General features: G+C 55.5%; 3 protein-coding genes across 3 annotated transcripts; 2 read left to right on the top strand and 1 right to left on the bottom strand.

Moving 5' to 3' along the window:
* Nucleotides 1-146: 146 nt before the first annotated feature.
* NECHADRAFT_81887 (uncharacterized protein) lies at nt 147-1,079 on the bottom strand (the record flags this gene model as incomplete). The annotated part of the gene is made up of 1 exon (XM_003044835.1): nt 147-1,079. One exon carries the CDS (start codon nt 1,077-1,079, stop codon nt 147-149), a length of 933 nt encoding a protein of 310 aa, XP_003044881.1.
* Nucleotides 1,080-2,175: 1,096 nt separating this feature from the next.
* On the top strand, nt 2,176-4,829 carry NECHADRAFT_104817 (uncharacterized protein; the record flags this gene model as incomplete). The annotated part of the gene is made up of 3 exons (XM_003045235.1): nt 2,176-3,058; nt 3,116-4,273; nt 4,311-4,829. 3 exons carry the CDS (start codon nt 2,176-2,178, stop codon nt 4,349-4,351), a joined length of 2,082 nt encoding a protein of 693 aa, XP_003045281.1. The 3' UTR covers nt 4,352-4,829.
* Nucleotides 4,830-11,736: 6,907 nt separating this feature from the next.
* NECHADRAFT_44052 (uncharacterized protein) lies at nt 11,737-14,217 on the top strand (the record flags this gene model as incomplete). The annotated part of the gene is made up of 1 exon (XM_003045234.1): nt 11,737-14,217. One exon carries the CDS (start codon nt 11,737-11,739, stop codon nt 14,215-14,217), a length of 2,481 nt encoding a protein of 826 aa, XP_003045280.1.
* Between the last annotated feature and the right edge of the window lie 497 nt (nt 14,218-14,714).

Genomic DNA, 14,714 nt, shown 5'->3' with positions numbered 1-14,714 from the left:
CTGATTAGAGACTATCCAAAACTGTTTAAGAATGTGAAAGGCTTCGGTTCCCTTTTCCAGCCATACAAATACATTTTCCCATGTCATTCAAATCATACATCGTTGAGTCGAGATTTCAGAAAAGACCTAGAAACTCTCCTCGACTCTTATTTCCAAAACCATCCCGTCTTGGTCTCAACACGACCCTCAGCCTTGATCCCAGATTTTTCGCCATCCTTGGCCTGCTCAATAGACTCTGCATTCTTCTCATCCTTCTCGGCGGGCCGGACGGTATAGTGGGTTTCACTTCCAATCTCGTTTCCTTCCTCGTCCAGGGTCTTGACCGTGGTCTTGCTGTGGAGGTAGCCAAACCGATCAACGTATTCATCCTTGGTCACCACACGCTTCTTATCATCTGCCGGCTTATCGGACAGGGGTTTCCTGTCGAAGGAAGAAGGATGGCCCTCGGTTATAGACTTGACAAACGAATCCCATGTGGATTGGGCGTCGGAGAAGGATGACTGAACCGAGTTGAAGAATTCATCAAAATTATCGGGCTCACGTCGGCGTTGTCTATGTTGCTCGGAGTCTTCGAGAAGAGGATTGTGACCGTGGAAGCCTTCATCTTCGTCCTTTTGTTCATGGCGGGGGGTATCATCGATGCGATCTTGCCGCTCTTCTTCACCCATGGCTGCCCGCCAGACATTGGCAGCCCTTCGGTCCAACTCGCGGTGGAATTGTTCCCAATTGTGGTTCGCCGACTTCATCCATTGACTAGGTCCTGTATCCTCCAAGAGACCCTGAGATCTCAGCCTACGCATCCAGAACCACGCAGGCTCGCCGGTCGGAAACATGGATCGAAGGAGCTTTCGCTGCTCATATCGGGCGGTGATATCAGGCAATGGTTGACCCTGTGATACGGCAAGCAAATCTTCAAAGGCGTCTTCAAAAGTAAAGATGGAAGCATCCAGGTTTGAGGGAGCATCACTAGGTCGAGGTTGTGGCATGTCGCGAAGGGCGAGAGGAGAGTAAGAGGAGAGAGCTACAGAGGCCATGCTCTCATTAGGCCATCCAAACTCAATCTCGAACGGGCCAAACATTGTGTATTTCGTCGTCGGGGCCGAGTCTTGATGGTGAGATGAATCTCCAGTCGAACCTGAGGTTGAGGCTGATGCTGAGAATGAGCCGTTGAAGCCAAAGCCTGACCGTTTAGAGCTGTCGCTTTCGCTATCGCTTTTGACGAGGCGACCAAAAAGGTTGGATTGCGAATCGTTGTCTTCACGACCCATAACGAAGAAGGGCACGTGGGTTAAATCGATAATGTCGCTGTTGTTGGCGCTAAAGTCGAAGCGATTCGTGATGGTTCTAGAAATTGGGAGTGAAATGAACTGCTCATGACGACGCGAGCCGAGACTGAGCTCATCCTTCGAGTGTGGGGCTATTATGACGGAAGATCCGGGAAACGGAAAAGTCCGGTGGGGGGTTCAACTTGGGTGAGGAGAGTAAACGGGCAGCTACGACTGGTGGCTTGCGCTCGTCAGGACCCTTGGAAAAGGCTTGGACCCTCTTCTCAAGCCTCTCACGCCACACAGAGGACGCCACGATAACGGTACGTACCGCGTGGTTCTTGAGCGAGGTGGAGTGCTTTCCCATTCGCATGCCTCGGGTTTCTGGCAGCAAATGCGAAATGACAGCATCCAGATGGGGCCCGCCAAGCCCGTGGCAACCGCCAAAAATTACTGAACGGAGAATGGACGGGGATTGTTACAGCCCGTTACTCCTCCACGTTTACGACTCCAAGGCAAACTCCATCTTGATCTCGCTCACGACGGCTGCTCATCTCTGAGACGCCGTCCTTTCCCGCCTATCTATCTCTATCTCTCTCTCTGTCTGGCGCTCAGACTCTTCTCCTCCGCTGGCTGCTGGTGGCTGGCCATGTTGTGTGCGACGCAGCTCTCTAGAGGTCACTCGCTGCCCCCATGATACTACCGATTCCACCACAACGACGCCAATTACGCCCGTCATCCGCACACGCTCGGCTGTCTTGTCCCCCGTCTCCGGCGACCTGAACTCCGATTCTCCGACTCTTCCGCGTCTTGCTCTGACCTCCTTCTTTCTCTCCACCACCGCAACCTCAAACCGCGTCGTCGCTCTCTTCTCCTCCATCTCCTCTCCTCCTCCCCCGGGCGCCCGACGATGCCGCCGGCCATTGTCGAGCCGCCATGGCCATCGCTCGTGGTCGACCAGTGGCCGCGAGCCACCTCCAACGACACATCCGACCCCGGCGATGTTGGCGATAACCTGCAGGAATGGTCATCGCTCATTGGCATAATCACCGCCATCGTGGGCAACATCCTCATCGCCCTCGCCCTCAATGTCCAGCGATACGCCCACATCAAGCTTCACAGACAACGGAGTAGGAACCGCAAAAGAGCAAGAGAGGCCCTGAAGCATGCTCAGAATGGCGATCATGGTACATCTTACGGTGCCATTGGAGGGGACAGCCATACCAATGGATATCAGAACGGTCACGGAGCTTCTGGCATCTCTGCGGAGCAAGAGAATCTCATCGACGAGGCCCGCGAGACTGATCCTTTGACAGGATCATTTCATTCTGAAGAGTCCATCAGCACTGATAGTGAATCAAACAACCAGGATAAGGCCGCATCGACATATCTCAAGTCACCCTACTGGTGGCTAGGCCAAGTCTTGATCACACTTGGTGAGATGGGCAACTTCCTCGCATATGGCTTTGCTCCCGCGTCCATCGTCTCCCCGCTCGGTGTCGTCGCGTTGATATCAAACTGCATCATCGCTCCCGCCATGTTCCATGAGAGATTTCGTCAACGGGACTTCTGGGGCGTTGTTATTGCCGTCGCCGGTGTTGTCACTGTTGTTCTGAGTGCGAAGCAAGAGGAGACCAAGCTGAATCCCCATGACGTATTGGATGCCATCACGGCGTTGCCATTTGAGATTTACTTGGCCGTGACCATCCTTCTTATCATCGTCCTCATGTGGGCAAGCCCGAGGTATGGGAGGCAAACCATCCTCATCGACCTTGGGCTTGTCGGTCTGTTTGGTATGTGACATCATGTTCTGTTGTGAGCACAGAACTTCAATACTGACTGAGAGATAGGCGGATATACTGCTCTCGCAACCAAGGGCGTCTCGTCGATGCTGTCTTCTACCCTCTGGCGCGCATTCACTACTCCCGTCACCTACGTACTCATCTTTATCCTTCTCGCCACCGCCGTCATGCAGATTCGTTATGTCAACAAAGCCCTACAACGCTTCGACTCAACGCAGGTCATCCCCATACAGTTTGTCATGTTCACTCTGTGCGTTATCGTAGGCAGCGCCGTCCTCTACCGCGACTTTGAGCGAACCACGGCTGAGCAGGCGACCAAGTTTGTCGGCGGCTGCCTACTCACCTTTTTCGGTGTCTTTCTCATCACTAGTGGTCGTGAGCAGAGCCACAACGACGATGACGAGGTTCTATCTGATGCCGAAGGCGTGGAGGAGACGATTGGGCTTGCCAATCAAGACGCCAACCCAGCTTCACCACTCCATGATAACCAAGATTTCCCAACCCCAAAGTCGCAATCGCGCCGGTCTAGTTATCTGTCGCCCCTCAGCTACCCTGAGGCACAGAGGGCACTGATAGCAGCTGTCACGCCACAGCATGATGGCAACGTACCGTCTGTTAAGATCATGGATTCAAGTGCTTTGCAGCAATCCCCACGTCAGGAGGCTCCAGTTTCCGGCTTCCCCTGGAACGACGTGGGGGGGCCATCCACGCCCCCGGGAAGAGGCAAAAGGGCATTTTCAACGGATTCGGTCCTGGGGCCGTCTGGCACTGCTGGTTTAACAGCATCTGTATCACATCCAACAACCCCGTTGAGAGATCCCGACGGGGTGCTTCCTCCGCGTCCCGGCGCAAGCCCGACCAAGCCTGGTGGCAGCGGCACACACGGTCGCTCCAGGACCTTTATCTCGCCGTCGCCTCTCTCGTCGACGGTCACGGCTGTCGTGAAGGACGCCTTCCTGCGCGCCTCGGACGACCCCCGCTTGCGCCAGTCCTCGATGCGGCGCATACGCTCCACTATCCGCGCCGGCCTATTCTTCAACGAGGAGAGCGAAGCGGCTGGGGACAGCAACGACGCGGGCAACCCCCGCGCAAGTACCCTGCCGGCGCACGCGGTGGTCCCGGGCTCGGAGGACAACCTCGCCAGTGCCCTAGACGAGGCTGAGGGACCCGCAGACGGCGATGATCAGGTGCGCCGGAGGTCGCGCAGTGTCAGTGACACCCTGGGCGACTTTTTTGGCGTCAGGAGGAAGAAGCGCAAAGACGGCTACTTTGCTGGCGACATAGAAGATGGGCCGACTGGAACGACCGCCCCACGACGCAACCACGAGGGGCAGTCTGGCGATCGACGAGAAGGGGCCCACGACGTATAACAACACCAACTACTTCTAATTATCATCTTCATCTTCTCGCGACTCGGCATTCGTTAGCATGCATATCTTGTTTCTGGCCGGCGCCGGAGTCATTTTATTACCCGGGCTTCTAGCGTCGGCGTTTGGGTTCGGTAGATTGTTAGAGCGGGCAGGGGAGATGAACCTGGAGCCTTTTGCCTGGTTTGGCATGCTTTGGACTTTTGAACTGCTGTTTTTAGGATGGTGGCCGGGTTCTCTTGGCGTGAAACCTCTGGATGGCACCCAAGGATTGCGTAGTCTCATAGTGATCACCAGGGCGGCTTCAGTCTGTCCTGGTCTTCTTAATCTTGAATAATGGATATATACGTGTATACCGCTTCCTCGGTCACAGCCAAGGGAAACGTTCAATCCTGAAACGGAACCGTCCATTTCCTCTGTCGATCGCGACGAGGAGGAAGAAAGAAGTGCCGTAATTGGCCAGGCTAGGCAATTCTCCGTCGCATCGGGTTGGCAAGCCTTGTGCCTGGTGTCGCATCGTGCTACGACGCCCAGCGTTTTGGAAGGCCTCTTCCTATCCTGGGTGACGGGACTTGCAGGAGGATGTTTGGTGTATCAAACACAAGGCAGTCACATGCTCTAGGGACAGCCAGGTTTGCGAGACCCTGTCGATGGACGAGCTGTGTTCTGTTGGCTTGTAGATGCGTTTGGCCTACATCGTCTAGCCGGCATCACTCGTGATGGTTGGGCAAATGCGACTCTTGAAAAGAGTTTGCCTGCAAGTTTGGCACCAAGGTTCTTGAGCTCTTAGCTGTGAGTGAGCGTACGTTGGAGAGAGGCCAGCTGCAGAAGTCAGACGTCAAACATGGTCCCTGGAACAAAAAAAGGAAACGGCCCCTTTCTCGTTCATTTGGCGTCGCAGGGGAATCGTTGCGCGAGGCGACTCAATTGGGTTGCGATCAGCTTCCCTGGTTGTGAACTGGCAGTCTAGTTCTCGTTGGTCTCCGAACCTAAAAATGCGATAATGGACTAGACGGAATCCCCCGGTCGTGCCTGAATTTGACCGTTGGGCATCGGGATGAATAGAGTTCGACGGTCGATGACAATCCATTGCTCGCTTGAAATTATTCCCATATTAGTTGTGCAAAATACGGAGCCGGTGAAATGACCAGCAGGGCAGTACCGGAGTGACGGTTGCTCATTTACCGGCAGTTGGGTAGCTCTGCTGCCATGTAACGTAGGCAGTTGTGATATACGAGTCTGATTCATTCGCTGAGAAAGAAGGTTTGTGCCAGACTGGAAATAGACTGCTTTGTTTCATACGAGCACTCTGTATCCACAGGGCAGCAAGAAGCCACAGAGATGACGGAAGCTTTTGCGCAAGCAGCTTTTGCCGGGCAGTCCATGAAGCCCGCCTACCCTGCAGTATTTGGACATTTTGATCAAGAACGCCGGTGAAGCGAGCCACACGCCACGGGCGGAAGGCCGAACATGTTCCCCGGCGCTAAGCCTCGAAGAACTGACAGGCCTCGTTAGCGGCGGGAGGGATGGAAGGGTGGGAGGGGAGGACCGAGGGCGGTGCAGACTGACATGAGCGCACTTACGGCATGTGCAGCCACGAGAGGCTGAACACCCGACGAGGCAATGCTGGTCTCGATAAAGATCATCATGACCTGGCCAGGTTGTTGGCGTGATGTGAGGGACGGGGTATCGTCCCGCGGTACACGCGAGATGCTCGAGAGATCGGTAGGGGCTGGGGTCAAGGATAGGTAGGCGTACGGAGTACCTAGGTCTGGTGATGGAACTGCCATGGCTGCTCCTGTTTCGAGGCCTTCGATTGTCCCACATGACGACAGGTCTTTGGCCATCATCTGCTGTCTGTCAAGAAGACGGCACAGACCTCTTGGGAATAGTGTCAAAGCATAGTTCTGCAGGAGGATAGCTGCAAGGTCCGAGGACTCAAACGCAAGGCAAAGCGAGACCGTCACACCGACTCGTCCTCTAGCCCGGAGCTGGGGGCTGCATGAATTTCAACGTCGTACATGGGCGCATTGGTTGCCCGTGTTGAGGGGGAGGATGCGGATATGCGGTTAAGTAGAGTTGCCAGCCGCAGCCTGTCCCCCCGTGTTTGTGCCTGCGGCTGCACCTGAGCCTGTCGTCAACCGTTGGAGGGGAAAGGATCCGCAGCTTTGGAAAGGTTCCTGTGGGGGACGATGACTGTGTGGTGACAATTGCCGCAAAGAGCGCGCGCTCAAGCAGGCACGCAGGGGGTTGGACCGAGCATGGTGCGCATCTCGGCTGTACGAGGCCGATTGGTTCTTATGATCAAGCATCCATGGTTGTCACGTATCGCAAGGGAGAAGCCGGGCCCGAGCAGATGTTGGTCGGTTGCTCGCATGCAATGAGCATGTAGGAGGACGAAAAGTTCAAGTTCGCTGGGATAATTGGAAGCTGACCTTTGTCTGAAGGAGGAGGGGAAAGGTTCCTTCCCGTTCACTAGACATCTAGGAAGATGCTCCTTCCGCCCTCCAAAGGTGACAGACCCTGTTAGCGGTCCCATCACCTTCCTGTTCGTTGCCTTTATCCTTCTCATCACTTCCTTCTTGATCGTCCCCTGCGTTGCAAGTCTAAATTGCTCCCACACCTTGAGTCTGTCTACCAGGCCCTTCACCGAAGACTAAGGCAGCCCGGACATCCATCAGATAAGTTGACAGCCTGGACACATGGATATGATGTTGGGACCTACCGTGTTAGGCAAGTAACTGGAAATGCCCTTGCTGAAAGTTCTTATTGCGACATATCTTCCCGCGCATGAAAACGTCAGCCACCGGCTAAAGTACGCGGTAATTGGTCAAGACTAGGATGCAGATGATGGACACTCTATGAGAACCCAGCCTGAACTAGTTACCTATGTTGTACCTTGTACGAGCTGTCCCTCGTCACTTCGGCGGCAGGTAGCCGTTTGAATCCATCCATTCCAATGGGGCGGGAGCTAAAGGAACGAGTGCTCCAGAGCAGCGGGTTCTGAACACCTTTTGGGGTACAACAACCTAGGCACAGTGTGTCGTATGTCGAACCCCCAATTCGCACGTTGAATATGTCTACGGAGTCGGAGACCACTTCTCCGTCATGTATTCCACCCTGCGCATAAACATGCGTGCGTGGTGATGGAGAATCAATCCTCGTATTGTGTTGAGGGCCAATGGTTAGTTGCTGACGGCTGATGCTTGAATGCGGTCCTGTGGATGTGTGATATGGGTCTGCTGTGCGTGCTGACATCGGAATCATCCAGAATATTTGAATGGATGATGATGAAGACTTCCCATGAGTTATACTGTACCATGCAGGGAGGTCAATTAGGTGGATTCTCAAGCTTGGCTCAAGTACCTCTTATCAGTCCCGGGTCCGATCCTGTGGACCGGGGATGAGAAAAAAAAAAAGGCAAAGGCACGGCAATGAGGAAGGAGCGGGCTTGATCTCAACTGTGGCTCCTGCCGACTTTGAATGTAGCTACAGTACGGACCTACGCACTTACTTTCCTAGCTGCTCCAGCTTCAACTCTCGACAAGCATCCACACTCTCGAATCAAGGTTAAGCACAGCTCAAGTCAATTTCGAGCGCCTATCGCGGGTCATCGCATTCGACAGCGTCACAACGACGTTCCAAATCGAAGGTTCCATCACAGCTTCTGGCGTCTGTCTCGACGCCTGGTCTCCGGCTCAGCAGCCTCCGAACGACCCAACTCCAGGCCTAGCGTCCCAGGTCACAACCCTCCAGAAGCAGCTCCTGCAGGCCTGGCCCAGTCGCGGGAAACATCCCGTCGCCCACTGTGTGTTAGTTCCGACAAATGGTGCAGCCTGTGGTGGAGATTGGGACAGGGGCTATGGAGCCCTGGAGACAAGAATCCCCCATGAGCAGGAGCTCTTTTTTTTCGCAGCAGACACGGACTCTGCAAACTCCCGCTGATGTGTTCATAGGCATGCAGCAGACATGTTCTTGATGTCTTGAGCTCCCTTTGAACATGGCTTCTTACCCCTGACCGCCGACCTCAGTCTTGAGCCCTGGTCCTTGAAATCCGTACAGTTAGTTGCTTTGCACACTGGCTCCAGGGCCCTTGTTTTCCTTCTCTCGCTGACCCTCCCAGACTGGCACAGTAACTTGCATGCAACTGTAGAACCAACAGGGTCACGGCGGGATCCTAGAAGAGATGCATCGCGTCTGTTTCGATGGTCATCGGCATCGGACCTATGCCTCAGCTTGGCTCATCCGGCTTTTCCTCCGTCTCATCCACGAGTCGATCCTTCTGTTTACTACTATACTTACATACTCCAGTACTAAGCAAACATAGGTACTGAGTTTGGGGCTCGCACCTTGCAACCTCCACGAGTCGCGAGTCGTCCCACATTTTAGCACCTGGCCCCGTTCCCAGCGCAGCGGGTCGTCACGTTCAAGAGTGCCTGAGCGACATGTTGTTGTTTTTGTTGTTCTCTTTTGTGTCGTGCGCGAGAGCGCAGCACAACGCTCAGGTCGGTTGCCGTTCCGTCTGTGCGCTGGGCCGCTGCACAAGAAGCAGACTGGCCAAGCCCCTAGCCCCAAGAGTCGTGTTTCTCTAGCCTTCTGGCTTGTTTCTCTCGTGGGGTTGAAGAATCCTAGCTGGAGAGCTCTCATCCCCTTGGCCGCCCGCCCTGCAAAGGGAGAGACATTGGACGTTCCATCGTTCTTCTCAACGGGACAGCACCTTACTCCATTGAGGCCAACTTCGACAAAGGCCCGAGTCTAGCACACGGAAGAGAGACATGGTAACTTCGCCATGGCCATGGCTTGCTTCTCGCCCTCTTATCGATTTGAATCGAAGAAGCAGTTCAACCGGGGAGTGACTGAAGCCTGAGCGCTGCATCCAGTTTGATGCAGCTTGCGCATCAGCTGTCTGCTCCACGATGTAGCAAAGATGCGCTAGGTGCGCCAGATTCGTACTAGAAGAGCCCATTTGTCGAGTAGATCCCACGTCTCTGGCCTGATCCACGATAGCCGTGTTTTAGCCATGCTCTCAGCTGGATCTCATCCAAAACCGCCATGATCCTCAAAATCGGCGCTACGGGCAAATAACACAGTTGAGGCGTCATTGTTTGGGTAACACAGTTAGGCAATCGACTCATCCCCTTGAACCAGGAGAACAGATGAAGCAATCTGCAAAGGTGGCCCCCCTGCTCAGGCTCGGTCACAGTTTGTCTCATCGTCGCCCTCCCCGACACTAAAACGAACCACAGCTGGTTTAGCGACTCCAAAGCTTGCAACGCGTTTCTTCCCAAGACCCGCAAACAGGGACCTCGACTAGCGCGTTATCCAGTGCGTTGCATTTGAGCTTGGTCTGCTCAATGAGCTCTGAAAACAGAAGGAAGGTGCCTGACTACCAGCTGTCATAAGGATTCCTCTGGACCAAATGCTCTTTGGGGGCACAGCGGCGGCACAGCATGCCTTAGCCAGAGGACACCACTGAACAAGGCACGGCTGGGGGAAGCACGAACCGAGCAGCGTCCCAAGGCCCAGCGCGAGGGAAAAGGCTCCGACTCTACGGGTGGGAATGCAGCGGCGGGGAGTGCTGGCTGGGAACATCCTTGTCCATACACCGATCCCCTCTCTTCTGGTCCCATTAACCGGCCTTGTGTCTCTCCTTCCAAGGTGCTGGGCTCTGCTGCTCCCGCGTCAGTGTCTCTCGGTTGGTAAACCTTGACTTGACCCTTCATCAGATCCCACGCTGTCTGCTGATTGACTCCTCAGTTTCGTCCTACTTGTGCCCGTGCCTGCAGGGTCCAGTTGCTAAGCTCTCAGAGTGTTCATATCCTGGCTCGGCTTGTGCAAGGTCCAATAGTGTCCAGCCTGTGCACTGTACGAGGCTACGACGTCAGCAAGCCCGCGCGGGCATAATGGTGTACGTACTCTGTGGATTTATCCTCGTCACCCTTGCCGGGTGGAGTTGCTACGGCTTCGTTCCTGCATTGCTCAACGGAGCCGGTTCCCAGCCAGACGACTGACTAAGACCAGACCTAAACAGGGAACAGGCCCTTGGTGCTGGGAAGCACGCACTGAGGCCCTGGATCGAGGCTTGACGCGGCCTGTATCACCAAGGAGGCCTTTACTCGACTGCACAGCGCAGGACCTGACTAGACTGTCGACGCGCAACGACGAAACACAACCCACATGACGATCCTCCCAGTGTCCGCTGTTTGGCGGGTTTGTGTCTTGACCTGAATCGTCCTGGCTTGGGCTTGCAGCGACGTTCTAAGATGGGGAGCGAGGGAGGTCATTGCATCGTGGCCCACTACTCGAGAGCTCACCATTGCCTGGACAGATGTTGTGTGTGTGTCTTGCTGTCATCGTCCCCATCCTGACCCTATATTGCAGCGTCCTAATATGCTGAACGTGTCTTGAGCTCTCGATCCTTTTTTTCCGAACCGTTGAGAAACCACACCAGCGTTGCCAGCCGATCGGCGCAGGTCTGGCGGCCCAGCCATCAAACATCCACTTTCTCGTCGTTGCTTCTTCGGCCGTGAAGAGTTTTCTGGTTACTTTTTCTCCTCCCCCTCTTTTGGTCTTGGGGGTTTCGTGGAGGGCTTTCCACCTCCTCTTCATCCTCTTCTCATCCTGTCTTGTTTGTTTGCTGCTAGGACGGTCACTATCAAACAAGCCTCGCCCACTTGGTCCCTGGACAGGGCGTCGAGTCGCACCACCACGGACCTTGGGTCGCCTTACAACAGGTCCAGCATCGCATGAGACTGCGGAAGCGCTCGCACAGTACGACGCCCAGTCCGTCTGATCGATCCATCCCTCCCCTTGACCAGGCCCTGCTGCAACCCCCCCAGATTCCCGGGGCTTGTGTCCGTCGAGACGGGCCAGGCCAACCCAACCGGAGCCCTGTCGAGGGTCCTCCCCCCCTTACGACCACCCTAGTCTTCCCTGTCTTCTCTAGCCCCAGCTCGCAGGGCTTGTCTAATCTTGGAGGGTACAAAGTTGCCTTGCCCCAAGATTGCATCAATCTCTTGCTCCTAGGCTATCCTATATGATACATAGCACCCTCATCATTGCTGTCCCCCAATTCCTTTTCCTGCCCCTCCTTTTGCCACAGGATTGAATCCTATCGTGGTCTTTGCCTCCTTGTCTTACCTGGTGTCTTTACTGGGTCTTGCCTGGATCAATTTGCTCTTATTTGGAGCTGACACAACCTCGACAACCGTGGGACCAGTTATTTGTTTACTTGGAGGGTAAGCCTCAACCTCGCCGCCATCTGCCCCCTCGAGGCCCTCAATCGACATGTGGGCTTCGACGATGCCATACTACTCAGAATATCAATCAAACCGTTCCGAACGCGATGTACCACAGAACGCTTCCGCCAGGTCAAGCACGCACGCGGACGCCGACAGCAACATGGACGGCAGCAACCATAGTTTCCGAGATGTGGCTCCCAACCAACAGCCACCCGTCGACCTGAATGAATTAATGGGGCCAGCCATCGAGGGTCCTCCCTCCCCAGAGAGAATTCGTCAATTAAGCAAGCAAATGAAACATGCGTCTCACCTCCACCGGGGCCACCGAACCGTGTCTTCGGGCTCCTCGTCACTTCTGGCCTCTGAATTCGACAGCATGAGTATTACACGCCGATCCTCGCAGCGATCTACAACCAGTGGCAGCCCTTCTCGAGACCGACCCGACAGCGTCCAGGTATTGGGCAAGAATATTTTCCATCGCCGTGCCAAGTCGAGCAAGTCGGGTCGGTCGAAGCGCGAAAGCAGTGCACACAGCTCATCAGGAAGCTCGCTATACTCTGCGGAAACTGGCAGTGAGAATTCCCTGGCGACCTTCAAGGACTCTTTTATTCCAACCATTTTCGCCCGCCGGAAAACATCTCGAGACGAATCGGCACTGCAGAAGAAACTGCACATATCTGGACCTTTCAACTTTCAGCATGTTACCCACACACCACGGGATCAGATCGTCAGCCTCCAGCGGGGCAGCCGCATGGAATTGATGTCTGAGATGTCGGCCATGCGCACTGCAGACCCGACAAGCCAGGATCTCCACTTTCGAAACTTCTCTTCAGAACATCTGGGTGAGCATCAGAACCCATCGCCCAGGTTCCAAACGGGAGCTCGGCGGTTGCTCAAGCACGCCCGGTCACAGGAGCAGCTCCGGACCAGCCCTCCTCCCCGGCCGGTGCGACCCCCGAGATCACCCCCCATGGAGCCGCTACACTCTCCGACCCTGGGCCCTATACCTCCTCCGCGAGTGTCAAGCCGCCAATCGACCCAGCGAGATGGCGAGTCCGCAGATCGCCCCCAGACCAGCGGTGGCTTCCGACGACCCCGACCCTTTAGCCCCGATGAGGCCCTGGATCAACCTCCAGCAACCTCTCACGGCTATGGGGCTGCTCAGGAATCGGAGGAGCTGGTGGTAGATGAGCATCGGTTTTCGCATGCTATCACCACGCCCGACGACGCAGCTTGGCCATTGGGAGCCCCTGGCGTTGCCTCCTATGAGTCGCCACTGCCTGACGTGCCAGAGGAGGAGGAGCACTTTGTCCACACTGGGCGCTCCCGAGTCAGCGTCACCAGCACCAGGTCTTCTTTGAGGGCCAGCCAGTCGGTACCTGTTCTCCGAGGATTCCAAAGGCCCATGAGCGGAGCTTCAGACACACTGGGACCTCTGGAGAACCGCAAGAGTAGTCATCACGACGGCAGTGGAGCCGACGTGCCATCGATCAGGGAGAGCTGGGAGGACGATATCGACTACTGCTACGAACACGAGGCCGATGCCAACTTTGACTATGAGTGGGAGCGACCCTCTATGGATGTTGAACAAGACATGACGCCGCCGGTGCAAGTGGCCATGGCAGATGATGAGTTGAGGGAGGTACCGACCATCGGCACGGCCGAGTCGTCTCCCGGTATGCTTTCCGCATCCCGTTTTGATATACCGGCTCTAAGCCCAGCCAGTCAAGCCTCGCCTCCCGTCGGCCACGAGGCTCTCACCCCCAGCTCGGCTGCGGTGACGAACAACTTTTCCTTCCCACGCGGGGAGAAGGCGACTCGACCTCCCAACTTGAGCCATAGCCACAGCCGCTCCGACTCTCGCGCGTCCAGCTTCAAGGAGTCTCATGGCTTCACCCTTTCACCGTCTCTCCTCATTCCTGGCGACTACCATCAGCAGATGCTCCTCTCAGAGGCTGAGAAGCACAGCTACACGGGTGAAGACGAGATTGTCCACGGCATGGTTGGCTCTGGACTCCCCTACGAGGATGCCAGCAACGCAGCCAGCCACGCCTCGCTGACCCTGTCGCATCAGCGCGCCAGCGTCTCGACGACAGCGACCAGCTCAACAACCATCTCGGACTCGACGGGAGAGCGCCATGTCTCAACCAACTCGACATGGACCAACCTGACGCGCCTCACAAGCAGCACATCGCTTAGCAAGTGGGCTGAGGCAAACGATAGCATCCCCGAGTCCCACCTCGTTGACCCACAGAATGACAGCGACGAAGAGGAGACGACTCCTCCCGCCTTCAGAGAGAAAGATACGGTGCCGGAGCTGACACCTTTCCCGTCAGTGCCTGTTGGCAAGCGATCTCTTCACAAGAGCCACGCAAGCGAGTCAATTGTCCGAGACGAGGTGCCCCCGATGAAGTCGGCCGAGGTCACCAAGGGTCGACGCCCACGAGCGAGAACGACGAGCCTCAGCGCAGCGGTTCCGCCTGTCGGACAGTATGCCTTGTTCCCTCGGACATACGTCAAGGGAAACAATGATCGAATCTAAGCAAGCAACACAACGCATCTCGCGAATTCCCGGGCAAAGCTGGTATGATTCTGGCGTCATGTTTTGCTTTGTTTCAAGCTTTGCTACGCCGCCGTGCTGCGTGCGGCTCCATGCCCGCCTCCGTCTCGTCTCCGTCTCCGTCTCAGTCACATTGCATTGCTGCAGCGCATTGCATACCTACCTACCTACATATGGGCTTGATGCCCTGAAGATCCTTTTCCTGTCCCACATGCGAGCAGCAGGACGTTCCTGGCTCGCACTGTCCTCCCTTTCCTATCCTACCTACATACCGACCTCTACACCCCATCCCCTAGTTGGGAATGTCGACCCATGGATGGGTTTCCTTTTGTTAGACTTCGAGTCTTTCGTTTCAGGCGTTGCATTGTTGGGCCTCTTTTGTTCCCGCATGCCTGGCTGGCCACTCGGTCCCATGGACCTCCTTGCTTTTTTTTCTTATTTGTCTGGTCATGTTTCCATCTAACATTCAAGCTAAGCTA

Source organism: Fusarium vanettenii (genome assembly GCF_000151355.1).
Source record: "Fusarium vanettenii 77-13-4 chromosome 6 genomic scaffold NECHAsca_20_chr6_4_0, whole genome shotgun sequence".
Taxonomy (NCBI): Eukaryota; Fungi; Ascomycota; class Sordariomycetes; order Hypocreales; family Nectriaceae; genus Fusarium; species Fusarium vanettenii.
The sequence above is the reverse complement of the archived record's forward strand: the minus strand, read 5'-3'. Positions and strand labels throughout refer to the sequence as shown.